Here is a 25493-nt window from a genome sequence, read left to right on the forward strand (position 1 = left end):
TTCAATGGGCGCAGCGCAGCGTTGCATTGCCTCGAGTGCAGCCCTGGAGCTTGCATATGCCCTCGTGGGGACGGGTGCAGAGCAGGCACAATACACTAGACAGGACCCTTGACCAAAAGGTCCCAGACGAAAGCGACGAGACCCATCAAGATCCATTTGCCGCCGCCCGCTCCCTGAACCGTTGCAGCCAGTGTAACGCCACCAAAAGGCCCTCTGTCTTTGTCACCCTGCCCCCCAGCGTCGCCGAATCGGGGGTGCCTAGCATTTGCGATTCCTGGATCTGGAGACAAGCCGGCCTCAGGATGAAGCGACCACAAGCGACTGGCGTCGCACACGAGCACGCGCCATTGCAAGACTGAAACGCTTGTGGCGGCAATTCCTTCGCTGGTGGCAGGATGCCACACGACTTGGTCTGCTCAATTTGCCAGGTCTTGGGGCTGATGGCTCTCAGCTCTTCCATCGCCGCCGCATTTGCTCGGTTTTCCTGGCAGTTGGCCCCGTCAATGGGCCGCTCGTGATTGTCTTCTATCTTATTCTCTGTCTCTGTCAGGCCAGGCACCTCAAACCAGACGGTCGGATTTGAGGCCGGCCCTGGCACCGCCTGACCGCCTGCTCAACTCGTAACCCCGAGCGTGCGGTCTTGCCTATTCCCGGAGCCCCTATCGAGCAGTCTGAGCGCAAACAACGATCGTCCATCGGCAGTCCTTATCCAGGTCGACCTGTGATTTGCAAATCTTTCAAGTCCCCAGCTTGCATCAGTAACGATGTCGCAACAGGTCCCGGTTGGTGCTCGTGCGAGAACCCACAGCCAAGTAGCGGGAGAGTCTCGCCTTTGATGATACTTCTGCAAGGTCTTCAGGGATGGACACGCCATTTCCATCATGTTCCCGATCCGATGGGGATTGATAATTACTCTCGGCCCTCACAGGAGGGTGGGCTCCGCTGACCACAGGGCTCGGGCGGCGACGGGCCCTGCTCGATTTGTTCCCCGGCTTGCGGGGACCGTTGATCCTTGCCGTAACTTGGCGACCCTCTTGTGGAACCACTTTCCAGCGCTGCGGTACAATCTTCGGGTCCTTTCTTATCGAGAATCGGAGCAGGCCGCATACATGCAACAACCCATTTGTTCTTGCAGCTTCCTCGCAGACTCGCTACCGAGGAAGGAAGCCAAGTTGTACAGCAGACGTGAGCTGCCAGTGACAGCGCTTGTCAGGCGCATTTAGACGCAGGCTTTGCGCTTTGGCGTCTTCCTTTTTTTTTTTTTTCAACATCGTTGCTGGTACCGTTGCAGGTACAATAGCTACCCATCAAGGATGTGCACTAAGTTGCGGCCCGCCGACCCTTGATAAGGTCGCAATATCGGGGTTTTTCATTCGTCAAGGTTCGACGTGTTGGGCCGTGCAATTGCACCCGGAATGCCCAGACTGCCAGAGTGGATCTAGCCTTGGCATTTGGCTGGGTCCAGTTCATCGCAGGCAAACTCACAGCGTGTCATGGTCTACAAAAGAACCCTGTTCAATGCAACACAGTGAAAAAAAGGGGTGGGCACGTGGGCAGCAACCAACACAGTTGTCGTCGTCGTCACAGCAAAAATCCACAGACACAATTGACTCAAAGTCACCGGCAAGATTTACATGGAACAAATGTGACTTCATGGGCGAATTAACGTGTACCATGAAGCTCCGCATGAACCAGCGCCGATAAGCGGTAATGAGCAGTTTCAACAGGCTGCTTGTCCTCGCTTCGATTCGAGGACTTACAGTCGCGGCCTCGACTACTGGAGCTATCTATTGGCCCGCCAGGTGACCCAGAGGACGAGGTTGAAATCCCTCGTCCTGCACTATCAATGAATGGTCAATATCAAATCTGCTGAGTTGCGCAGTCCGCAGCGCAGGCCGACAAGAAATTAGCTCTAGGCTCGACACCAGACAGCATGTAAAGTTTGGGTTCTGTCCCAGGACACAACTCCGGGGTCGGTACCGGGCGGCGTCGGCACCGGAAAATGGCCGAAATGGTGGTATTCATTTGACAAATGCAGAGACTCTGGAGAGGAGTTCGCGCTTGAGCTTTTGACACTTCACGTTACACAGCCCACTTTTATGGTGGCACAGTGCTTACCGGGGGCCACTTTGTGTTACCATGACACTCTCTGGTCCTCTCAAATTAGCCGCGCCTAGACGGCCAGCGAGGTCGCACAAGCTGTGCCACACCAAGGCATCCAGAGTTATGCGGGAGCCCACCACTTGGGAGCCATTATTGCTGCAGGCGATTGCCCACTGTGACCTACCTGCCAACAGTCGGTCAGACTATCAGATCCGTGCAAATAACAGCTCATTCATGCTGCAGGAGATGCATCAAAGTGAGGCAGTCGCTGAATCCACACCCCTCACCCCTACAAATCGCACAAGGCCGGCACAGATGTCACTCGCTGACGTAGATGTACCACAAACGAGTCCTAGAAAATTGTTAAGGCCACCGACAATTACCCCCATTTGCATGGGTGGAACACGCAGCTCAACCGCCTGTCGCACACACGAACGCAAGCACCCAGTCCTTTCACAGAGTCGGCAGAGAACCGCACTTGAATGCCCCGCAGTGATACGAACGCATGCAGCTCCTCTTGATGGTGGTCATTCAGTCTTCGACTTGGTCACCGGATCAACGGGACGACGCATGTGAGGGCTCGGGCAGCCCATCAGACAACGCAAGACAACGGTAGTTCGCACGGTTTGAACGGGAGGATTGCTTTGTCGTGGGTACTCCCGCAGCCCTACAAGGCTCAGGCACCGCTCTAGGACTCTTCCTCAGAACACCACTAAGAGGTGCCTCAACGTCGTCAGCCAATAGTTCGGAAGCCAGCGTCCTACTGGCCGTTGCGCTACTCTTCCACCTTGCTCATTCGACGGCTGCCCGCTTCATTGCGGCGAGAGCGGCAATGTGTGATCGGCTCGTGAAAGAACAGAGGCCTCGCCACTAGGTCTTGTTAAATGGGCAAAATGTGTTCAGTTGATACAACGGTTATTTCAACGCGGCACCTCTGCAGCGTCTATGTGGGCGCAGAGTTGCGCCTCGATTGCTTGGAACTGCGACCAGTCATCGGCCTGCAAAGCCCTGGCCTCGCAGCTAATTGCGCAACCCTGAACTGGTCATACGCAAAGCTACCACGCATGCTGTCATTGGACAAGGAACGGGAAGGACTAAGAATCGAAGTTTGCAACAGACTTGCACGTCTCGTTGAATCATTGACCAGTCGAGGTCATTCAGTACATGTTGTGTCCCGACCCTTGGTAGACGACGAGCTCGGTGAGGATCTTGGGTTCTCTGTAAGCCTCTCCAGGGCATAACAGGGGCGTGCCTGGCGACAGCAGATCTGCTTATGGAACACTTGCTGCCGCAACACGAACGCGCTGACTGGATTTCGCTAGTCTGGGACTCAGACTTCATAATGTCCAATCAATGTGTGTCCTGGCCCAAATGCGATGGCTTCATCGTCGTTCAGTCCATGGGGTCCTTTACAAATACAGCCTTCGCTCTGCCTCCGTCGGTCAAGCTATTTGGCCGAACTCCTCAGCCTGCCGGAAGGACTGATGGGCCGTACCAAACAGAGCCTCCATCGTTTTCCTCGTAAAACAAGTAGCGCAGGGCCGGCTGGGACATCCAGTGTCGTTGATTGGCTGGCTCACCATCATGTGTGGTTGGGTTACAATGCTGATACACATCGTGCGCGGACTGCTGCAGTCCCCTTACCGAGACGGTGAGCCATGTGGCCATCCTTCGTATACTCGAGCCAACAAGATCGGGACACCTGCAGTCATCTCCATGACAGAACAATGATGATACGGTCTATCCGAGCCGTGTCGAAGTGATATCGAGCATTTCCATCGAGCGAGCTGCTCTTCAATCATACGAGTCGGGGACTAGCTTGTGATCACACCCTATGGCACCACGGCAGAGAAGCCGTGTGTGGGCTGGAGCTGACAAACATGGGCATCCCCGCACGGGGAAACCTCTCTCAGGCGGCGACCACCTCCCTACAGGATGGTCTCCAGCCCTACGGCCACCCTTAGCTCAACATCCATCCCGGGCGAGCTGCAGCACCAGCAGCAGGTAGGGTGTGATATTTGGGTGCCGTGAGATCTTGTGCAATGTATCGCAGAGAACCTGTGCAACCGAAGCACGACAGAAACAATATCCTAGTCAGAGCCAGTACTGGCAGCCACTAGTTCTTTCAGAGAGGCACAAATCATACTTTGGGATGGGGTTCTCAGCTCATTACTCGAGAGCGGTCCATACCGTCCAGGGACATGCATGGACAACACTCATCGGCTGCCCACGTAGGGCACTGGTCTCATGCTGATTCGAAATGAGGGCCCGTGACAACACCAACACGGGGACCTACTTGACCGGTTGTCAAAAGGCGGCGAAAACCTGTCTTGGCCGACTATGCAACAACGGCAAGGACAGGGAAAGCCAACGGCAAGAGATGAAGATAATGCAGCCTGCCCAGGCAATTGTACATGCCCAGTACCGTTGTATTTGATCAAGCCTCAGCCCCCGGTTGCATCGACAATACTGTGTAGCCAGCGCGCAGAGCTGTCACCGCACACCGTTACGGCAGCGCCCCGAAAAGCAATATATGCATCAAACGAGGGTTCTTTTGCGCGCCATCCTACGGTAGTATCCAATCACACTCGGCCCCAGCTCTGCTACTACGACCAGGGGTAGCAGCGATCGCAAAAGCTATCGACAGCTTGGCACCACCCTTCCACGAACCATCCATACATGACACCCCCTTGGCAGCCACTTCGGAGCTCTGCGTCACCATAGCAGCGATCGTTACACGAAATCGCGTACGGTGACACGCCCGCCTGCGGCTTCTAGCTGCTCGAAAAGCTCTCTGACTTGAACAGACTGTGTCTTTTCCAGGTAAAACGCGGTCTTGCTAGTTCGGTAGGGCTGTGGTGGCTAACCTAGAATCCTTCCCTTCCCAGCGGTCGAACACATGCAAACACAGGATCACACATCAAAGATGATTGCAACTTCCGAAACGCCGGGAACAAGCACCGGGATTGCAGTTGAATTTTGAATTGTGGACCGCCGTCTCCCATCCCAACGGACTGCGAGATCCACGAAAATGGTTGGCGAGAGCCAGTGCCATTGCTCCGCCTCCAAGGGTCGGCCGCAAGGCCGATTCAATTAAACTCCTGGCTGGGGCGGGTCGTGGTATTTTACAAATGTGCCCGCTTTGAAAAATTACCGGTCCCGACGCCGAGGAACTGCCACGGTGCCAGCAGGCAGATACATTCGCTGCAAAGGGATTGGCCTGCTCGCTTCGGTCCCGCTGTCCATACTTTACTGGGGCCCAGATTTGCAGGCTCCATTTTTGTCGGGTTAGCCCCCGTAACCCTACTGACTGCTTTTGTTGTTCGGCTATCACAAGCTTCGTGCCATCGTCTCGTCTATTCTTGTTATCGCTACAGAGCAGCTGCTGTGTACGTCTGGGTCGACTAGAATGCAGTGGGCAGGTCGGCTTGGCAGCGGCCAAAGGCTGATCTTGATGACTGTGTGCGACCACGCTCACACCCCAGAGGCCAGCGACTAGTCCTGTTTTCACGTGCTGGTGTACGTCAACCTCTTGCTTAAACACCTCTGGCGCAAGAGAGCGCCCTTACGGGCGGCGAGCGGTGGCATGTCTCAGGCTGTGATTTGCCGGCTCGCCGAAATGGGCACAACAGCCCCCAACTCGCGATCTGGATCGGGACACATTGGGCCTCACAGGAGCAAGCCACGTATCTGCCCTTTGCCAAAGACGGCGGGGAAGGGGGCGCCTCCCGCGCCCATCGAAGCATGTTTCGCTCTTCGAGAAGCGAGCCCAATCCGAAGCAAGGCAAGCCAAGGCCAGAAGCAAGAAAAGAACAAAACAATTGTCCGACCCGCCCGCCGAGGGTGTACGACAGAGACACCGGCCGATTCGGCTGCTAACCGGATGAGATGCCACTCCCGTTGCCGTGGCTGGCCTCGATATTGCCATTTTGGTGGGACAAGATCGTGAGGCGGGCGAACATCACATCAAAATGTCTCAGATGACTGAGCTTTTCTTGTACATAGGTCCCACTGATCACCACCCGTGGGAGTGTCGATTCGTTGCACTGGGGCCGGCCAGAGTCAAGCAGCGGTAAGACTAACAGGAACATTTCCACTGTCTCTCTCTCCCTTGTTGCCCCTGTGGGGGTAAAGTACCGGTGCTCTGGGAACCATTGCTTGCACTGCACAGAACTGTAAGACAGTAAGCACTCTTCAGCCTTACCATGCGGGATTTGACGGTCTACTGCTGCCGGCATTGGGCATTGTTTCACCCACTGGCACTGTCACTTGACTGCGACTGGCTCACTTTACTCCACTGAGAATGTCGGCAAAAATGACCAGTAGGCAATTGTTCTTTACTTCTTTCCGCCTCTGCATGGTCCTTTGGGGTTACACAGGCAGACGAGATATTACTCCACCCTCCCCATTCCGGCCTCGCCGTTCAGGAATGGAAGGTGACACACGAGTCTTGCCGCAGTGAGCAGGCCCAACACTCGGAGGGGCGTCATTCTTCTCACGAAAACAAAATTATCTGGCGCCGTCGCATTCATGGCGTGTCGGCAGGGAAGAACCCGTGTTTTTTGTCTTTGAGTGAAGCTATCGTCGCCTGATATGCTCGCTTTTGAACCTAGCCCAGCGGGCTAGGCTTGGAGTCGTGCTGAGTGGCTGGGGACCGAGTGCCCAGAAGGTCCCTTTGCGCCCGACTCTCTGGGTTGATCTGCCGACCCGTCTTTGCTTCTTCTTGTCTTTTCATTCGTAACGATCATCTCGGTCCATGCCGGCTTTGTGTTGGTCTTTCGTCTGTCTTGAATAGGACGCTTACTAGATCATCATCGTAACGAAACCGAGTGCGTGTTGCGAGACATAGCCTCACTGTAAGCAAGCACAGGTATCATCGTCGTTCGAGGGAGCTCGCCTATGTTCTGAGCCTCGGTGTAGCTTGCCAAAGGACCATCTTCCAAGAGACATGAGATGGTTTAGGGGAGAATTGGATGCTGTGGCAACCAATCTGGCTACCATCATTGGACTCTTCGCCTGGCTGTCTCGACTGGGCAGTCCATCTACAACACGATATGATTTTCAAGATGCGCTATGTGGTGTTCTAGCAAGACTGATTGGTACAAATGCTTGCATTGAACTCTGGCTGCACAGTAATCATGGGAAAGCTTCTGACAGTCAGGGCAAGCCACCCATGACTCTCCACTGGCTCGGGCCTGCAGCTCATTGGGAGCTGTCACGCCTTCATGTCCATTCCTGCCCCACAATGACTGGCCGTTAATGGGTTCTATATGACATTTACTGGTGGCTTCGAGCTATCTCTGGTCTCGTATATGCTGTGAATACTCTATCGCTGTCCTCACAACCGCGGAACTTCCGCGGTCGATCTCGATGAATCTCGGTATATCTCAACTGCCTCGTTCTCTGAAGCCATCTTTAACACTCTCCAGCGAGTCAGTGCAAGAGGGGATAGTTGTACTCGAGACAATCGTAGAGTATATTATGGCGAGCCGGCACTTGCTGTCGTATCATTCACTGGCGGCCAACCGGCCAACAGTTTCGTGTAGTTGCGCAGTGATACCCAACGTCCCAGGGGCCCCTGATTTCGGATGAGCCGGATCTCATAAGCGCCTGGACTTTGTTCTCGTGGTACTGTACGACCTCTACGGTGGTCATGTTCGCGGAGAGATGTCCGCTGGGTGCCCTGGTGGTGAGTGACAGCTTCTGACGAGCGGCAGCACAAGATGACTCCTGTCGGCTGTCGTGTCTTCCTTCATGAGACCTAACCCCGTTGATCTTGCCGACTGCCAAGTTCATTTCATTTACTTCTGGGCTATCGGTTGCTAAAGATGGATCATCGTATCGTACAGCATGTGTCAACCTCAACCTGGCGCTCAGTGTCTAATTGCCTGTCTGGGACACAAGATATGGCCCTCGACGCCATGCGGCCACCTCTTGTCACATCGGCACATATCCTGCAAGTTACCCGTCATGATCGATCCTGGCTGAGGGACCAGCCAGGCATTTGTCATTTATCAGGCGTAACGGTAGAATGCCCAGATACTGTGATCCTGTAGACATCCATGGTTGACGAGCCGCGTTGTGGTTACCCCTGCCGGGCCATGTGCAGCAGCCGCGAATGAACATCGTGACTGAGATGCGGGAGGTTTGCCCGCACGACTTGTTTCCGCACACGGAGTACATGGCGACAGAGGGCAGGACATTGTCCCGCGCTCGAATGCACACGCCCCCCTTGTCCTCGCCCGTCAAGCCAGGCTGCGAGGCCAAGCCCGGCCCACCTCGCCCAGGGCAGATTGAAGCTATTTGCAACCACCATTCGCCGTGGAACCAGATCGAGTACCGCTTGCATGAGCAGGATCTGTTTCAGGACAGAGTGCGTACTCTCATCGGCAACGGTCAGGCATTTACTGCATGCAGAAGCAGTGTTCAAGCTCTCTGTCACCAAGAGTGGCTGACAGGCACCTTGCAGCGCGTGGTCCTCCCCAACCTTAGATCCTTTGGAGTTTCTGTTTCATGCCAAGGTGGGAGAGGACGGCCTCCAAGAACTCATGGCTGCCTCCGTGATATTGCCGACCGGCCGTTGATCAACACTGCACAGCCAATTTCGCGAGAACTCTCCCTGAACGGTAGCTCTCGTGATCCTCCTGCGCGGTCCGGCTCGCCACCCTCGAGGCCGCGATCGCCCCATGGCTCAACAGTACGCCGAGGGCAAATTAGACAGCGTAAGTAGCGTTCTGCAGGTGATCCGACGTCTCTACTGATCTGCCCGTGTCAGTCTGCCTCGCGTGCTCCGCCCAGAATAGCCTGCTTCTTCATCCGAACCCACAACGAACATCCAGGCACCGTGCCTGCGTGCCCACGTCGATCCAGCCATGCGTTTCAGGGAAGGATTTCCATCCATCTCTCCGCCCGTCTACCCAGGTCGATCAGATCTATCTCCACCCACAGTGAACCGACCATATTTAGAACCACGAGCCCTTGTCCCTGCCTTCAGGCGTCAACAAAGAGCCGCCGTTGACGCGACCGCACCTCCACGATTCCCAGGCAGGCGGATTCGCAGGCTCGCGCAACCCACTTAGACGCGAGCACCAGGGCCCTGGATGCCCCAGCCATACGCAAGAGGGAAAGAGGCGGCCGTTCCTGCGATGCCCTAGCCCCGTCGCAAGGCCCTCTGCCGGCAGGGCAGGGGCCACAGTGAAAGCCTGAGCTGTTCGCCGCCCGCCACCGCCCGTGTGCGAGGGTTGCGCCTTGCCTGGTGAGCAAAATGTGGAGGGGCTTCCTTCCCGTGGTGGAGGATTTGCCGCGATACGGGGGGTTTGCTTCCAGGCAACAGAATAAAAAAGTCTCCAGATAGGCGCCAGCTAGCGCACGGGGCGCGTCTGGGCCGATTGTTGTGGTTGTCGTTGAGGCTGCTGGCCCATGGGCGCGCAAGGGGTGGGAGACGGGAGGATGAGGCAGTGCACTCGTGGCCAAAAAGGGGCAGACTGACAAGACGGACCGACACTCGACTGCCCCACCCTGCAGGGGGATTCGACAGCAATAACGATGATGGCATCAGAATCACAATGAGACATCACTATTAGTGTCGCAGTGGCGTTCATATCTGGCGGCGATTGGAGCCGGTGAGGTTCGTCAAACGGCGTTTGGATGAACCCCCCTGCTCCTTGTCGCCACGCATCGCGGCTCTTGTCCACGATGGCTCCTTGAACGTGGGCTGGAATGACAGCTTGACGCAGACGGAAGTGGAAGGTCTTCTTCCATTTTTACACACAAGGATTCTACAGGGACCACTGGTCTTGCCCAGTCGACGCGGCTATTTTCAGTCGTTCGGTCCCGTCGTCGATAGTCCCAGCACCGGGCGGGAACGTCACACCGAGATCACCACGCGATGGGTAGACGAGACGCGGATTTGTGCCTTACCAAGCACTTACTGTCACTGCCTAGGGCTGTTCGTGCTTCTCTTCTTGCTGCCGGGCTGTGAAGGTGGATGGATGGATGCCAGCACAGGGAACTATGAGGCCGAATTTGTCATCGGGAAATTTGCCTGTCAGCCCTCGCAGACCCCACTGGTGAGCCTCACGAGGACAGCTCTGATGGGTCATCTCCATAGGATGTGGATGTCATCACGAGGGAAATGGCCTCGTTGTCTCCGAAGGGTCCGCAAGCTGGCATGGTGCTCTCGATGCGCATACGAAGTAGGGTGACCGACGCACACTCTGTATCAACTTTGTCAAAGATACGTCCAGAGAGTTGATTCAATTCTATACTCTGCGAGACAACGTCCTGGATTATTCGTCCTGTGCTTATCTGAGGATTTCTTCCCATTATTTGCCTGTCAACAACATGACTGATTGCAGCGTCAAGTGGACTCTGGGCTGCCATGCTCAGCAACGGCCTCTGCTGCTGTATCAACAGCACCGATGCCGTCACCAAAGACCATACTGGCGTTAAATCATCTTTATTATCAGCTCAAAATTTTTGATGGACCATCAAAGCAGTCTTGCAGCCACGGCGCTGCCGTGCCCATTTGATACGGGGCAACTTCGTCGACAGCGGTAGCACCAAGTTGTCTTGAGAAGGCGTTGCCGTGAAACCACCCAGAAGCAAGCCGTTCCCAAGTATCATCAGATGCAAACTCCCCGATCTCATGTGACTGACATGTATGTAGCCTACTCCGAGTCCATGTATCGCTCAATCAGCTCCTCCCCCCGAGTTACCCGTCGCCCGGACGACTCCATCACAGTCCTGCCGAAACTTCGACTGCGGATCAAGGCTGCCGTCGACGAGAAGAGTACGCAGTAATTCAATATCCCCCGAGCAAGCAACTTTGATATCACACCGCCCCTTCAGGTTGCCAGCTTATGGTCAAGAGGGACCAAGCCTCTTGACCAGCCGGTCCATAATCTCGACGTGGTCCTCGATCTTTTAGGGATAGGCTGTCGTCTTCGTTGCTTCCTTTATCTCGAGCACTACGGCGGTTTGGCCATTCTTGTCAGCAAGTTGCGGGTTTGCTCCATATTCGAGGAGAAGATTTACAGAGTGTGCAGTCCCCGAAACGACTGCCAGGTGGAGGGCGGTTCGGCTCAGTGCGCTGGCTCGCTCGTTAATGAGTGCTTTGTTCTGGAATAGGAGATCCAGAACCTGGACATGACCGTGGCCTAGGTTGCCACGGAACTCATTGGCTGTTATCTGCAGAGGGTCTCACCGGAAGAAGCCCTGCGTCGACATCTGCCCCTTTGTCAAGAAGCATAACGACAGCCCACTTGTCTTGCCGCCGCACATGCAAATGCAAAGGTATATTGCCTGTACCGCAGGCATGTAAGTTCGGCTCTGCGCCGTCCGGAGAAGTACGACCAAGGTCCCGAGACGATACTTTTTCAACGGCAGAGACCCCACCCCGAAGAAGACTTTGGTCAGTAGAAAATCTCCATTCTTATCAGACATAATAATTCCGGCTCCGGCATGTACCAGCAGCCAAATGAGCCTGACGTAGCCCTCCATCTGGTCGTTCTCGACAGCCGGGTGCGATGCCGATTTGCCTGACTTCTTAATCTGTACACCAACATTAACATCATGTTTGATAAGATCACTGACACAATCGTTGTTCCTCTTGCTTGCTCCCTGGGACGCTGCGAGGAGTGGCGCACAACGTAAAGTCTTTCTCGTGCCAAGAAAGTACCCCTTCTGTAAGGGAAATTTGACGGCCATGGCCTTGTCTTGTTTGCAGTAATCCCTCACTAGGCTGTGCATCCTGTCGAACTGATCAAAAGGCACAACTATACGGGTAAATTTTGCTTTCGTGGCATCGGACATGACAGAAGTCAGAGCGCCCGCTGATGCCGCCGGCCCTTGAAGATCCAGTGGTGGCCAGCATTGATCCTAAAGACATTGTGTACCGCACTTTCTGGATCATCTTGATAAGTAGCTGCCTTGAAAAATCTTGGTGGCCAGCGCCTCCAGATTTATGTCAACGCATGTTATCTCAATACGTCCGGCGACAGGGGGTAATGATAGCTCCCCGTTACCGAGGGCCACAACTATGGCGTGGGATGAGTTTATTAAACCAACCACTGGCTTAAAATTTTCGGTTCAAAGGTCGCAGTCCAGCTCTCAAGTCTTCTTCATTGTTAAATTCTTGAAGACTTCCTTAAATTAGTAAATGTTGTTATTATTTTATTCTAAAGCTGCTTTCTTACACTACCTGTTATCTAATTTCACAACAGTGCTAAAATCGTTAAATTTTGAGTGGAATGTTAAATAAAATGTTGATTCTATGTGAGTCATAGAGGCAGATTCGCTTTCAAACCCAATTGCCGATAATTGTTACTTCAGCTGAGAAACTCAAGACCCGCTAATCCCTTGAGGTGTCCGAAGAAACATTGGGAAAAGCCGAAATGCTGCGCGCTGTGGAATCACCAAAGCAAGGAATTGCGAAGCTCATCGGTCGCCTGTGGCTGGCGACTTAGACTGAGGCAGGAACAATTAAGTCAACAGACCAATCCTACAAAAGGCTGGGATGGTAAGGCGGGACAAGGCCATTCTGAAGCAGTATTTAGACGAGATTGAGAACCTGTCGACAACTTGGATATACTCGTTGATTACGGGGTGCGAGAGGGCGAAGAAGACGACATGGATAAGCTTTTGCCTGGGCTCGTTTCTTTCAACGCGAGCACAACGGCAGCCGAGCAGATCGAGGAAATCGGTGATGTGGCAAGGCATCAATGCCATGCCGGCGAGGAGGCAATCAAGTCGCGACCTATGTTCAGCAGTTCAGACTGGTTGCGGTCGCGGACAAACGCGACGACGAGGATACAACCTCCTTCAGAGAGGCACCTTGCTCCCATTACGACGCTGTCGGAGCTGCAGCTTCGACATATTCGACTCAGAATCGGAGGAGAGTTGCGGGGAGCTGGGATCGAGCCCGCATTGTGTCGGGAAGAGCCAGTATTTGTGCAGTGTAAGGTTGTGGAGGGTTCAGAATGTGTGGTTTCAACCAGCAGATGAATTGTGCTCGCGGTTTCCCGATCCATGAGTCTTTTCACTCGCTTTCCTGCCTGCGGCTTTTCTCACTGCAGGACTAGCGTTCGTTCGTGCTGCCAGCAAACTCAGTCGATTTGAAAGTGATAGGGTTGGATGAGCTCGTGAAAACCATACTAGGAACCTCACTTGCCAGACGACTTGGGATCAGCCGTAATATTGCAGATGCGGTGCTTCAGCTGCACACAACATGTTGGATGCGTAAGTCGTTGCGGCCGGCCATTGTCGTGTTCCTGGCCAAGCAGGGAGCAAGCGCGCGGGAGATTTTGCAGTCGACGCCGTATATTGTTGAATAGCAAATTGCGCGACCACACACTCAGAACGTAGCCAAAGTTTTCACACAGTTGCCCGAGACGAGCCAGCGGTCAGGGCTGTACCGCCATTCATACGGCCGCAAGGCCAATCGGCAGCCACACCAGAAGAGATTCGACATGTACTCGCTTGGGCGTCTCATCGTGGAGCCCATAACATGGCAATTCCTCGTGGACAATCATTCCGAGAATATGGTGCACTGTTTTGGAGCAGGCCGAAGCAGGCAGAAAAGATGAACTGCATGACAGAGATGCCATCTTCGGACGATCTCTTGAAGCGGCACATAGCTGTGGCTGATCTGGAGCACCATGCGGGGAGCCAGTAATAAAGGAATCCAGGAGTTGCATGAGATAGGAAAGGGGGACGGAAGATGCAGGACTCGAGGATCAGGTGGCCGTAGCCGAGGTGTTGTCACGATGTAATTAATGCTTGAAGGCATTCCGGGGAGGATACATGACAAACAAACCCACGGCTAGGCGTGAAAACTAAATTAGCACCCTACTCGAACAGTGACCTAATAACGGCTTCCTCCTCCATCCAATAGCCCAAGATCTCTCTTGCAACAACCTACTAATGCCCTAATCCGCGAAGTTCTAAGCAGCCTATGGTTGGCCGTTCACATCCATCGACTCAATATCAGCATCATATTCGAGCAACAACTCAACATGGTCGTCGCTCTTGTTGCGAACCTCGCGCAACGATACCATCCGGCCGTTGTTATCTCCATCCTCGATACCAGCACCTTTCTCGGCAAGGAGCCTAAAGATCTTTCTGCGAGTTTTCATCGAGGGTCTTAGAGCTTTAAACTCGCCCGGCTCCCAAGTACGCCGATACCTCAACACTGTGTCAGCACCATTTTCGAGCAACAGTTTGACAAGATTCTCCCGCTCGTACGCAACAGCATATGTTAACGGCGTCCGACCCGTAATATCTCTTGTTTCCACATTAGCACCTTTTTCCAACAATAGTCTGACGATGGCTTCGTGCCCACTTTCAACAGCACTTAATAATGGTGTCCCGCTGAAGTAATCCTCCGATTCAATGTCAACACCTTTTTCCAACAAAAGTTTGACGACCGCTTCGCGTCCTTTTCCGGCAGCGTATGATAATGGCGACCCACGTTGATTGGCATTCGATCCAATATCAACACCTTTTTCGAACAGCAGTCTGGTAAGAACCTCGTGACCGTTCTCAGCAGCATGCGATACCGGTGTCCGAGAATGGTCATCCTCCGACTCAATATCAGCACCATTTTTGAGCAGAAGTCTGGTCAGGACCTCGTGACCGTTCCTGGCAGCATTTGATAACGGTGACCGAGATCGGTTATCCTTCCACTCAATATCAGCACCTTTTTTGAGCAGCAACTCAACGACGGCTTTGTGTCCCTTTGCAGCAGCAAGGCACAGCGGCGTTTGGTGCTCTCCGTCCCTGCAGTCCACAGACTCAGCGGGGCCTTGCGAGCTCAAAAGAAAGACAAGGGCCATCGTTTCCGTGTCGTGCCTTAAAAGATTATGCAGAACACTTTTTGATCGTTTGAAAGTGAACTCGCGGCTGAATGCGGTCGGCCTGTTCTCATCCTGCTCATACCGTTTACAGAAGCCATGAAGCGGAGACATCGGTGACTCTCCTTCCGCCTGAGCCCTTAAAAACGCTCGGACTGCTTCGTGACTGCGGTTAGCCAGTGCTGCAAGAGCTGGTGCACCGTAACGTTCATCCTCAACATGGAAACAGGACTTTCTCCCAGAATGGTTCTGAATGAGGTCGGCCAGGTTTCTCTCCGCAAATATATAAAGCAGACTGACTGACTTCGTATATCTCCGAATGTTGTACTGCTCGAGAGCATTGTTGAGGAGAATCCATTGTTGCAGAGGAAAATCGGCAAGAAACTGCCCCTGCTCTAACCTATTCCGTTGAGAAAGGTTGGAATGATGAAGGACATTATGAACAGAGTATTCGAGAAATGGAAACTTCAAGCTAATGTCCTCCCGTAGTTGTCGCGCTACCTTGGGATCCTGTGGTAGAGAATCTGGAATTTCGGCGTACAGGCTGATTGAAGCGTTCACCTGAACAAGGCAGCAGTCCCTCAAGACTTGGTGCGCGCAACTCCTGAAATTTTCGGAAGCCCCTGACCACTGGCCCCCATATTTACCCAACAAGAAATCTCGGACAGACTCGTGAATGAATTGGACCTCGGAGGCCTTGTTCCTCGTAACTTCAGCCAGGCCCTTAGAAGAACTCCTCACAAAAGTCTTCATGTCGTCCAAGTCCAAATCTGCTTGGTCCCAAAAGCCCGAGCATTCCTTGTCGGAACCAAATTGGATGGCGAAATAGAGCTCCTGGGGCTTCAGAGCACGGGACGCGAAGAGAACCCATTGGAGACAAAGATGTAGTTGTTCGAGGTTTTCGCCGTCCCTTGTAATCATCATCCGAAATAGGTCGTTCAGTCTCGTCGGGATTTCCTTGAGACGTTCGCGTTTCTTCAAAATGGAAACGGAGGTATCGTTGTTGAGTATATCAAGAACCAAGACGACCCAGAGGAATATCCCAGAAGATTTCTCAAGAATTTCAGATCTGAGTGCCTCGGCGTGCTTCGACTTCAGCTTCAGTCTCGATTTGACATATTTCTTGATGTCCTCCGTATGCCCCATTTCGTCTTCTAAATTGACTTCAATGCCCTTCTCGACGACAACAGTCGGATAATACCGACTAGAGAAACAGACCTGCAACCGAGCCCTTGCTTCTGCCGCGCAATCACATAGGTCTTCGAAGAAGGACACCATCTCACCAGCCTTGTTTTCATCGCATTCATCGAGTGCATCCACGAAAATAGTCAACGACCGATTCCGCAGCTTTGGAACAGCATGCTTCAACGTCTGCTGCAACGCCTCCTCAGACCACCCATTCCCTTGGACCGTTCTGGCACCATCAGCTGTCAACCACTCCAGACTATCTTGAAGATCCGGGGCCATCTCAAAGAGCTGATGAAGAAGAGAGCGGTAAAGACCAGTCGTTGTCTTCTCCTCAACCGCGCCTCTCGCGAGGAAGAAAAATGACAACGTAAGTCGCAAGGTGTCACCCTTCGCGTTGAGTTTGGCTGCTTCGAAAAGGTGTTTCATTAAAGTCGACTTTCCGGTGCCTGGATTGCCTTTGATCCAAAGGAAACCGCCGTGATCTGACTGCTGATCCATATCTTGCCAAGACTTGTACTTGGGCTCGTTGAGGAACCAGCGGCATGTCGTTCCTTGGGCAGGTGTTAGGTGTGTTAGGCGCTCGTCGATCTTGGAAAAATATAGCTGTTGTACGAGTGCCTCTTTAAGGTGTTTCATCTCATCGTGTAGGAATGGATCGCGTGGGGCGTGGTTGCTGCCAGCTTGCAGATTGTTGTTTTTTGATAGATTGCTGGCTATTCGAGGCCGCTTTCCAATCGGCGACGGGAGCGTCTCCTCCGCGGATCTCTTGGCTGGCTTATCGACCAGTATTTCTTCCAATTCGTGGGATGGGTTCTTGTATTGCGAATTCCATCTGACCTGAGAATATTGGTATTCCCTTCTCTGTATCCGTTCAAGGACGTAGGCAATTCTGTCGTACTCGGCGTCGTAGGTCGAGAACTTGACTAGATCTGAATGTGTCCGACGAATTGCTATGGAATGGGTCGAAGAAACACCATCAGGCAGACAGCGGGTTGCAGAAGGTTCGCTGACGAGGCATCGGCGCGGACCGCTCATCTTGTATTGTCCGGTTGTTGGATCCTGCGGCAGACTTAGCACTGACAGTCCTCAAAGTGAAGAGTGTGTCTACCTTAGCAGCTGTTGGTGACAATTCTGTCTCATAAAAGCAAATCAACTGGAACTTCGTGCGTTCCAGGACCATCGAGAATTCCTGTCTCTGCCTCTTCAAGACTGGAGAATTGGGTTTGAGTGACTCAAGGAGAGACCGGTTCGGCTGGTCGTTCACCATTGGTACAAGCGATTCGACATCCAAGCCATCGTTAGGCGTACCGAAGAGAAGCAATCCGAGGATCATGTCGCGGAGGCTAGGGAGTTCCGATGCGAAGTCGGACCGGGACTCAGCAACTCGAATCAATACCTGTTTGGCCAGCAGCCCGCCGAGACTGTGACCGATGAGAAGAAGGGGCTTGCCCCTGTCGGAACGTAACAGTCGACTCACAGCATCTTGAAGCGGGCTGGCTAGATCCTCGAGTTGAACAAGGCTGGTGCTATCCTGTAACCTGCTTTCATAGCCGAAGATCATTACTCGGGCGGTAGGAATATCTCGTGGGAGATTGTTCGTCAACCACATATTTCCGTCCTCCTTGTGCACGAACGATCCAAAGGGATGACTGCCTAGGCCTGAAACAGCAAGAATATCGATTTGATGGTTCTCATCAGTGACGGGCGAGATAAGTGTTGTTATCCCATCAAAGTGCTCATCGATGGAGACTTCGACGCTTCGAATGGTCGCACGCTCGCATTGGTGTCCCACTGGCCGATTTTCCGCATCTATGTCAATACTGATCGACAACTGACCCCTAGCCCCTAGGTCAGACAGCTGCGATGGGAGGTTGTCGAAGCGTACGGTGGCTACCTGCTCGTCGCCTCGGAGATCCGGTGCGAGAGTGTGAACTCTGACGTCGTTACCGCCGGTGTCGACATTTTCTGCTTTGTATTCGCCAGCCCATTGTAGATTTGAGTGATATCGAAGAGCACGGGCCAGGCTGTCTTTGTCAAACTCCCGTGGAACGCCGCGAATTCTCCAGGTGCGACGACTGGAACGCATTCTGGGATGGTGATGAGAGCGCCAGCTGTTCAGTGGATCAACTCGGTATGTGTCATGAACAAGACATGACAGAGTCACATACCTCAAGCAGAGTGTGCAGGGTCACAAGTCACTGGAACCTCATGGTCGAATGGATGTTCCCTACTGATGTCGCCTTGGGGTCTGCACGAGGATTTGCAGGGTGACTCTAGGCGTGAACCCGCCAGCTTAAGCAAGGTCAACTTGATGACCTTGCCGTTCAGTAGTGTTGCCACAGAGAGATGATGTGTAAAAACACAGCCTCATTTTCGCAGTCTGATGCGCGGGGTGCAGTTCAGCTGAGCCTCACCAGCCATTCCTTTTCCGGAGCGGTGGCTGCATGTCACGTCGTACGAAAGCCATGGCCACAATGGGGAAACGTCGAATCAAGCTGTCACACACCATGAATACTCACTTATCTTCGGCTGATATGGTGAATGATTTTGAGCATGCCACAAACTGTCTATTTGGAAGAGTCCGAGCACGTAACAGCTTTATAGCACTTGAATAATTTTATTTTTGATTGCTTCAGAGAGGGCTTGAGAGTGTGCGTACACATGTGCCATCAAGGAACCATCGACCAGCACCATGTTCCATATCAAAGACGTCCATGGACCTGTAAAACATCGCATCAGGACCATATATTCCTGCAATATATACGATTACTGCGATATCACGAAGTGTGCTGAATCCTACAAGTCATGTGTCTATGTACCGAGTAAGTTCTGCTAGGTAGAAGAGATATCAGGTAAATGATCAACAAGAGACAATACCTATTGATGTTCTCCTATCTATCTTTTTGGTAAGGCATGTAGCGAAAGACATTCAATTGATATGATTCCTGTACCGAGCTGCCAGGCGCAGGGCACGTCAAATATCACAAGGCAGAGCGATCTAGCTGGCCGAAACCGACTGCGACAAACTGAGTGAGTACAAATTCCAGAACTTATTGGAGTATCTTGTGTACCTATGTGGGTAAGTAGGATAACCTACGGGATGGAGGCCACGCAGGTATGCAGTTACTTGAGAACGATTGGCCTATTCAGTGAGCGACCGAGGAATATCTTTCCAATCTTTCCTCCAACTAGACCTTTGAAAGTGCGTTGGAGGCTCCCTACATATGGCACGAAAATTATGGCTTAGGAAGATGTTGAGATTTGCAACTGCAGAGATCAGTGCCAGCGAGCCCTCGTATCATCCCGCACGACGATGAATGCGCCATGTTCACAATGGCCGGGAGCCCCTTCCCGGAGAGCCGAAAACGCCATATTCGCACCCTTTTGGAAAACGTTAAGGCCTCGCGCATCCAAGCAAAACAACAAAAGACAGCACCGGCCAAGCTCAGCAGTATCAGTAAAGCATCGTCGCCAAGTCTAAAACGCAAAATCGACCTCAGTTGTTCCCCATCTGAGGTTTTCATCATAGGTCAACATTAATTACTACACTTAATGCACACGGCATATATGTGACCTGCGCACGCTGCCTCTAGACCGCCTGTCGTCCCCTCCACCTTGTGGGGCGGGGAGCAGTGGTTCAGAGGACGGACGTACGCAAGACATGACTTGGTTTGCGTTGCTCATCCCCTAAGCCCTCGAACGAGATGGAGTTGCTTGGAGAGGTAGGAAACAGCAAAGCAACATTTGAAGGGCACACAGACTTTTATATCTATGTGATCAGGGTTTGGCACTAGAACGAAAAAGAAAGGGAAAAGCAACCAAAAAATCATCGTCGCACCCTGGTGCATTGCTAAAGTGCACTAAGCATCACGGGGCCATTCATTCATGATCCCATGGTTCGTTCGCTGGGTTAGAGCAGACGCTGAGTCCCGTGAGTGTTGACGATCTAAGTACTTAGTGTGCAAGACTTGCTCTTCCATCCTGAAGTTGCGAATCATGTGTGCCTTGCGAGATGGTCTAAAACGGCATGCAGCAAAAACTGAATTAATTGTTTTTCCTTTTTTCTTTTTGCTCTTTTCGCAAGTGATAACTAGATGTCCTGAAGTCGACATCAATTTCATCAATCTTCACAGTGCCCAACGCAGATTGAACCGGCACAATTTACATCTGACCAGTTGTCTTAGTCAGTTGACTTAATTATTTTCAAGTATTGAAATGGATGTACCACAAATGTGCTCGACGGGGTGCTGTCTTATCTCGGGCATCACGCAGTAGCTGACTAGCTGACCACACCGAATCGCCGCTATCGGCAGCGGGAGGCCGAGTTCCCCTGACTAATATGAACTACACCCGACGGGCGGGCCTGTGATAGCCGGCAGTACACGACTCTCGGCGACGTTGAGATCTTGGATTGAGTTTGCGTCCTCTTTTCTTTTCTTTTTTTCCCTGGGATTGCAAGCACATCAATTGGACAGCATGAGGAGAATAACATCAGTCTTGAAGCCTCAAACTGGCCTCCGGGCCAAGGCTGGCGTTGGCAGCTCACTCTCAGTGTCGCACCGCGCCCTGTCCTCATGCTCGTCCTCATCCCCGCCCTCATTGCTGCCATCCGGCTCACCAAGGGCGTCACAATTGGCAGCCCAGCAGGAAAGGGGCAATGCCTCTCTGCGCGCCCCGGGCACGAGGAGCTACTCCTCTGAGGCCCCTCTCCAGAAGACGGCCCTGTACGACCTGCACCTCGTCCACGGCGCAAAGATGGTGCCCTTCGGCGGCTTCCAGATGCCCGTGCAGTACGCGGGCCTGTCCGTGTCCGAGTCGCACAAGTTCACGCGCACGCACGCCTCGCTCTTCGACGTCTCGCACATGGTGCAGCGCATCTTCAGCGGGCCGGGCGCCGCCGCCTTCCTGCAGAGCGTCACGCCCTCGAACCTCGAGACCCTCCCCGTGAACAAGAGCACGCTGTCGGCGCTGCTGCACCCGCGGACGGGCGGCATCGTCGACGACACCGTCATCACCAAGCTGGCCGACGACAGGTTCTACGTCGTCACCAACGCCGCCTGCCGCGCCAAGGACGACGCCTACCTCGCTGAGCAGCTCGCTTCCTTCGGGGGGCAGGTCAAGCACGAGAAGCAGGACCAAAAGGGGCTCGTCGCGCTGCAGGGCCCGCTGAGCGCCGAGATCCTGGCGTCGGTGCTTGCGGAGCCTGAGGCTATCGACGTGACGAAGCTGTACTTTGGCTCGTGCATCGAGGCCAAGATCAAGCTGCTGGGGATGGAGGTGTCCAGCCCGGTCCTGATCAGCCGCGGCGGCTACACGGGCGAGGACGGCTTTGAGATCTCTGTTCCTTCTGCCGAGGAGACCGTTGCCGTGACCGAGGCCCTGCTGGCGGTTGGCCCCGAGAAGCTTCAGTTCGCGGGCCTGGGCGCAAGGGACAGCCTCAGGCTGGAAGCCGGCATGTGTCTGTACGGTCACGACCTGGATGATACCACCACCCCCGTCGAGGGCGGTCTGAGCTGGATCATCCCCAAGGAGCGGAGGGGTGCAGACGCAGGGTACCACGGAGCCGAGGTCATCTCCAAGCAGCTCGTCCTCAAGAGCAAGGGTGGTCTGGGTGTCGAGAGGAGGAGGGTTGGATTCGTGGTTGAAGGTGCGCCCGCAAGAGAGGGCGTCGAAATCGTAAGCAAGGAGGGTGAGAAGATTGGAAAGATCACGAGCGGGTGCCCAAGCCCGACGCTGGGTAAGAACATCGCCATGGGGTACATTAAGGATGGCTTCCACAAGTCAGGCACAGAGGTCGATGTTGTCGTGAGGGGGAGGAACCGCAAGGCTACGGTAACCAAGATGCCATTTGTTGCGACGAAGTACTGGAAGGGTACCGCTCCCGCATAAGAAGCTCTTACGGTCTGTTTACATATCTTCAACAGTCAGGGAAAAGGCATGGTGACGCGAGTGTGGAGGTCAACAGCATTCAACAAAGGTCATCTAGATATGGTCGTCTATCTACGGTAGGGGTTGGAAATATGGTCGAAAGAATCAAAAAGGTCATGGCCCAGAGCCCTTTGCTTCCATCCCAAGTTGCCTTCGAAACCATCTTTATAAACCCACCTAGGCCCCCAATATCGACACGTTCTACTGGCAATTTGGCGCAATGGCAGCGCGATCAGGCAACTGGTAAAGAGCAAAAGGTCTCGTGGAGAACCACAGCTTACCCGGCTGGCGACCATACCTCATCGGTCTGCACTGAGCCCTCTCACGGCAACGTGAAGGCTCCGGGTTCAAGCCCCACCTGAAACATAGGCAAAAAGAACTAATCCACGTCCTGCCGATGGAACGACCCAGCCGATCGCCGTGGTCGGGAACGCGGTGATGAGCTGGGTGCCCGCTCAGTTTGGAGGACCTCATACCTCCAGGACAGGTTCTCTTAGGCTGGATCGTTTCCCAGTCTTGGATTCCCCCAGCCTGTCCTCCCCTCTACTCTCCTCATTCCCCCCGGTCCCAATCCTTGAGACTCACCTGCACCTGCTGCGCGTCCTCCGGGGCTCCTTCGTAGTAGTTTACACTCTGTTGTATCAACATGTGGCCCCTTGGGCTGCGGGCTGTCCAGAAACGAACCCTACTTTTTTGTGTCCGCTGCCTCTAAACCAAATCTTTGGTGTTGAAGTGTAATTGTCCACGTGCCATTGGCAACCCATTATGTACATTTATTGCTCCAAAGGGCGTGGATACTCATACACACGCGGGAGAAAAAACGCATGGCCCGTTAAACAGCGAGAAGACAAGTGCACGGTGTAACAATAACTTCTTTAAATTTTGATTCGACATCCATAAACATAGCACACGGACGGCAAGATTGGATATGAGAAACGAGTAACAGAGTCCAACTCGCCACATTTGCCAAATTCGTGCGAAACCGTGATACGATACTTGGTTGTTCTTACTGCTTCGAGTCTTCCAACCAACTTGACTCATCTAGAAGCCTTCTGATGGCCCCGGGAGACAGTGTACTTTCCAGGAACGGAGCAACTCTTGCATACAAACGTGACAAATACAGTATGTTCAATAAAAGCTTGATGGAAAGGTTGCTTTGCATTTTTCGTCTCTTCATACCAGCATGATGGAAAGCGTACCAGGCTACGTAGCCCACGGAAAATCAAATACAGGTCTACCTAGGTAAACATTCTGCAAGGAAGAAGGAACTCGCATGGTATGCCGTGTAACACCGTGAATGTCTGTACTTCATTGACTGAGTGAGACTTTACGCGTGGTAATAGTCTGTAGGAATATCTGGCAAGTTCTATGATATGCTTGATACTCGCGGGAGCTGGCCTGTCTCGAATAACAGAAATTCGATTGCACCCAGCATTTCGACCAACAAGGCATAATGGACCAGAAATATCCCTTGTGAAGCACGAAACAATGATGTTGACTAAGCATGTCAATCGTTCATCCGCCTAGACAGTCTGACCACGGTAAAAGAGCAAACAGGACATCAATATACAAATGCAATGCTTCGTACAATTTCTCATATGCTACCCATTCCCGCCGTACCACTACAATTCCCGCCGCCCGATGTAAACACCCCCCTTATTTGTCATTGTTCTCGAAACTGTACTTGAGCCACCCGCCCAGCGCCCTGAGGCTCTCCCACCTGACGTTCTCGTCGGCCTCACCCATGAGCTGCATGACCCTCGTCTTGAGGCCGAGCTTCTCGAGCGTGCCCCTGCGCTCGGGGACCTCGCGGACGAGGCTGCCGACGTCGTTGCACGCGATGGCCAGCACGGCCTTGTCGTTGTCCCACGGCTTGGTCATGACCTCGGCGAGCTTCTTGAGCAGCTCGCCGTTCTCGTAGTCGATGATCTTGCGCGCGTTCTCGGCCCAGAACACCGTGCTCTTGTGCGGCGGCGACCACCGCAGGTGGCCCGACTGCACCTCGGCCACGTACTCGTCGAACGTCGTCTTGGTCTTGGTGTACTCCTCCAGCATCTCCTTGAGCGCCGCCAGCTCCTCCTGCAGGTCCGGGTCCGTCAGGTGGCGCGAGCTGAGGTTCTGCAGCAGCGCGGGCAGCCGGACCAGCACCGCCTGCGGGAGGAGGGTCTTTTGGTTGGTTCGCAGAAGGTTGTAAAGCGTGGAGACGAGGAGACGGGTTGTCTTCTCCTTGGGGGACAGGCGAAGTAGCTGTGTGTACAGGAGGACGATGTCGTACTCGCTGTGAAAACGTCAGCATCGCTGCCTGCCAGGTGGATGTGTGTCGATATGCCTGCTCGGCAGCCGTGACTTACTCGTTCAGGTCGTCCCCTACTTCCTCGCCCTCGAAACTCAGCTGCCAGAGCACAAGCAGCACGTGGTAAAGCAACTGCAAGCCGACACCGCCGCCCAACGAGCCGTCAGACTCAGCACCCCTAGACAGGCCCGTCGTGCTGCTCCACAGGCTCGCAGACACATCACCGTTGGAAACCCCGCATGCCTTCTGGAGTATCTCTATCAGGGGAGCCACGGTCTCGCTGCGCTGTGCCCAGAACTGCTGGCGGGAAGCACTCCCGTACAGCAAGGAGGAGTATTCAAGCACGCCGATGTCCTGCAGGCCGGCGTCCGAGTTCTTAGTCAGGGAGGACAGATAGCTGAAGAGGTGAGGGAGGGCCTTCTTGAGAGTTGCGGTGGACTCGTCGCGAGAGCTGGCCATCAGGCTGGTCAGGACGGTGGAGGTGAGAAGAGGTATAGGGTCATCGGAGCTGGAGGAGTGTGCGAGCAGTGGGAGGAAGTGCTTGTATGGGTCGCCGTTCTTGAAGAGCGCTTTCGACAGAGAAGGGACGCCTGTGAGTGTCAAGTCAGTTAGCCAGCCAGTCAGTCATTAACTGCAAGGTCCTGAGATCCTCGAGAGCTTGTATTTGGGCGCATGCATGTCGAACATACTATCGAGCAGGTCGCTCAGCAGGACCAAGATGTACTGCACGACCTCTGTCCTCTTCCGCGCCAGCTCCAGCACGCTGGGCTTGCCCTGCTCGCCGACGAAGAGTATCCGGTATCCATCGAGGTCGTTCTCGACAGTCTGTGTGCGCGCCTCCTTCTTCGCCCGCTCGACCGCCTTGATCTTGGCCAATTGATCCTCAGTCAGCGTGCCAGCCCGCACTGCGCCCTCCCAGGGGATCGGCCGTTGGCGGATGTTGTTCTGCAGCGAGGCGAGGTATGTCGGCGGATCCAGCGACATCTTGCCTCTGGCGGTGTGATGGTGAAAGTCGTGTGGGGGATTTCAGAGGCTGGGAAATGAGCTTGGAAGCTCTCGCTGTCAGCTGCGGGAATAGGGTTGTCGTCACTGCAAGTGTCGTTGTCGTGGTCGAGGTCGAGGTCGAGGAG

General features: G+C 53.7%; 5 protein-coding genes across 5 annotated transcripts; 2 read left to right on the plus strand and 3 right to left on the minus strand.

Moving 5' to 3' along the window:
* Positions 1-11304: 11304 nt before the first annotated feature.
* J7T55_010721 (uncharacterized protein) lies at positions 11305-11811 on the minus strand (the record flags this gene model as incomplete). Its single annotated transcript, XM_053130820.1, has 1 exon — positions 11305-11811. One exon carries the CDS (start codon positions 11809-11811, stop codon positions 11305-11307), a length of 507 nt encoding a protein of 168 aa, XP_052991002.1.
* A 921-nt stretch (positions 11812-12732) lies between these two features.
* On the plus strand, positions 12733-13688 carry J7T55_010722 (uncharacterized protein; the record flags this gene model as incomplete). Its single annotated transcript, XM_053130821.1, has 3 exons — positions 12733-13060; positions 13277-13341; positions 13461-13688. 3 exons carry the CDS (start codon positions 12733-12735, stop codon positions 13686-13688), a joined length of 621 nt encoding a protein of 206 aa, XP_052991003.1.
* Positions 13689-14054: 366 nt separating this feature from the next.
* Positions 14055-18228, minus strand: J7T55_010723 (uncharacterized protein; the record flags this gene model as incomplete). The annotated part of the gene is made up of 2 exons (XM_053130822.1): positions 14055-17201; positions 17251-18228. The coding sequence occupies 2 exons, from the start codon at positions 18226-18228 to the stop codon at positions 14055-14057; spliced, it is 4125 nt and encodes a 1374-aa protein (XP_052991004.1).
* A 2390-nt stretch (positions 18229-20618) lies between these two features.
* Positions 20619-22031, plus strand: J7T55_010724 (glycine cleavage system t protein; the record flags this gene model as incomplete). Its single annotated transcript, XM_053130823.1, has 1 exon — positions 20619-22031. The coding sequence occupies one exon, from the start codon at positions 20619-20621 to the stop codon at positions 22029-22031; it is 1413 nt and encodes a 470-aa protein (XP_052991005.1).
* Positions 22032-23726: 1695 nt separating this feature from the next.
* J7T55_010725 (uncharacterized protein) lies at positions 23727-25347 on the minus strand (the record flags this gene model as incomplete). The annotated part of the gene is made up of 3 exons (XM_053130824.1): positions 23727-24348; positions 24422-24953; positions 25053-25347. 3 exons carry the CDS (start codon positions 25345-25347, stop codon positions 23727-23729), a joined length of 1449 nt encoding a protein of 482 aa, XP_052991006.1.
* Positions 25348-25493: the final 146 nt, after the last annotated feature.

This window comes from Diaporthe amygdali (genome assembly GCF_026229845.1).
Source record: "Diaporthe amygdali strain CAA958 chromosome Unknown NODE_24_length_778219_cov_64_757418, whole genome shotgun sequence".
Taxonomy (NCBI): Eukaryota; Fungi; Ascomycota; class Sordariomycetes; order Diaporthales; family Diaporthaceae; genus Diaporthe; species Diaporthe amygdali.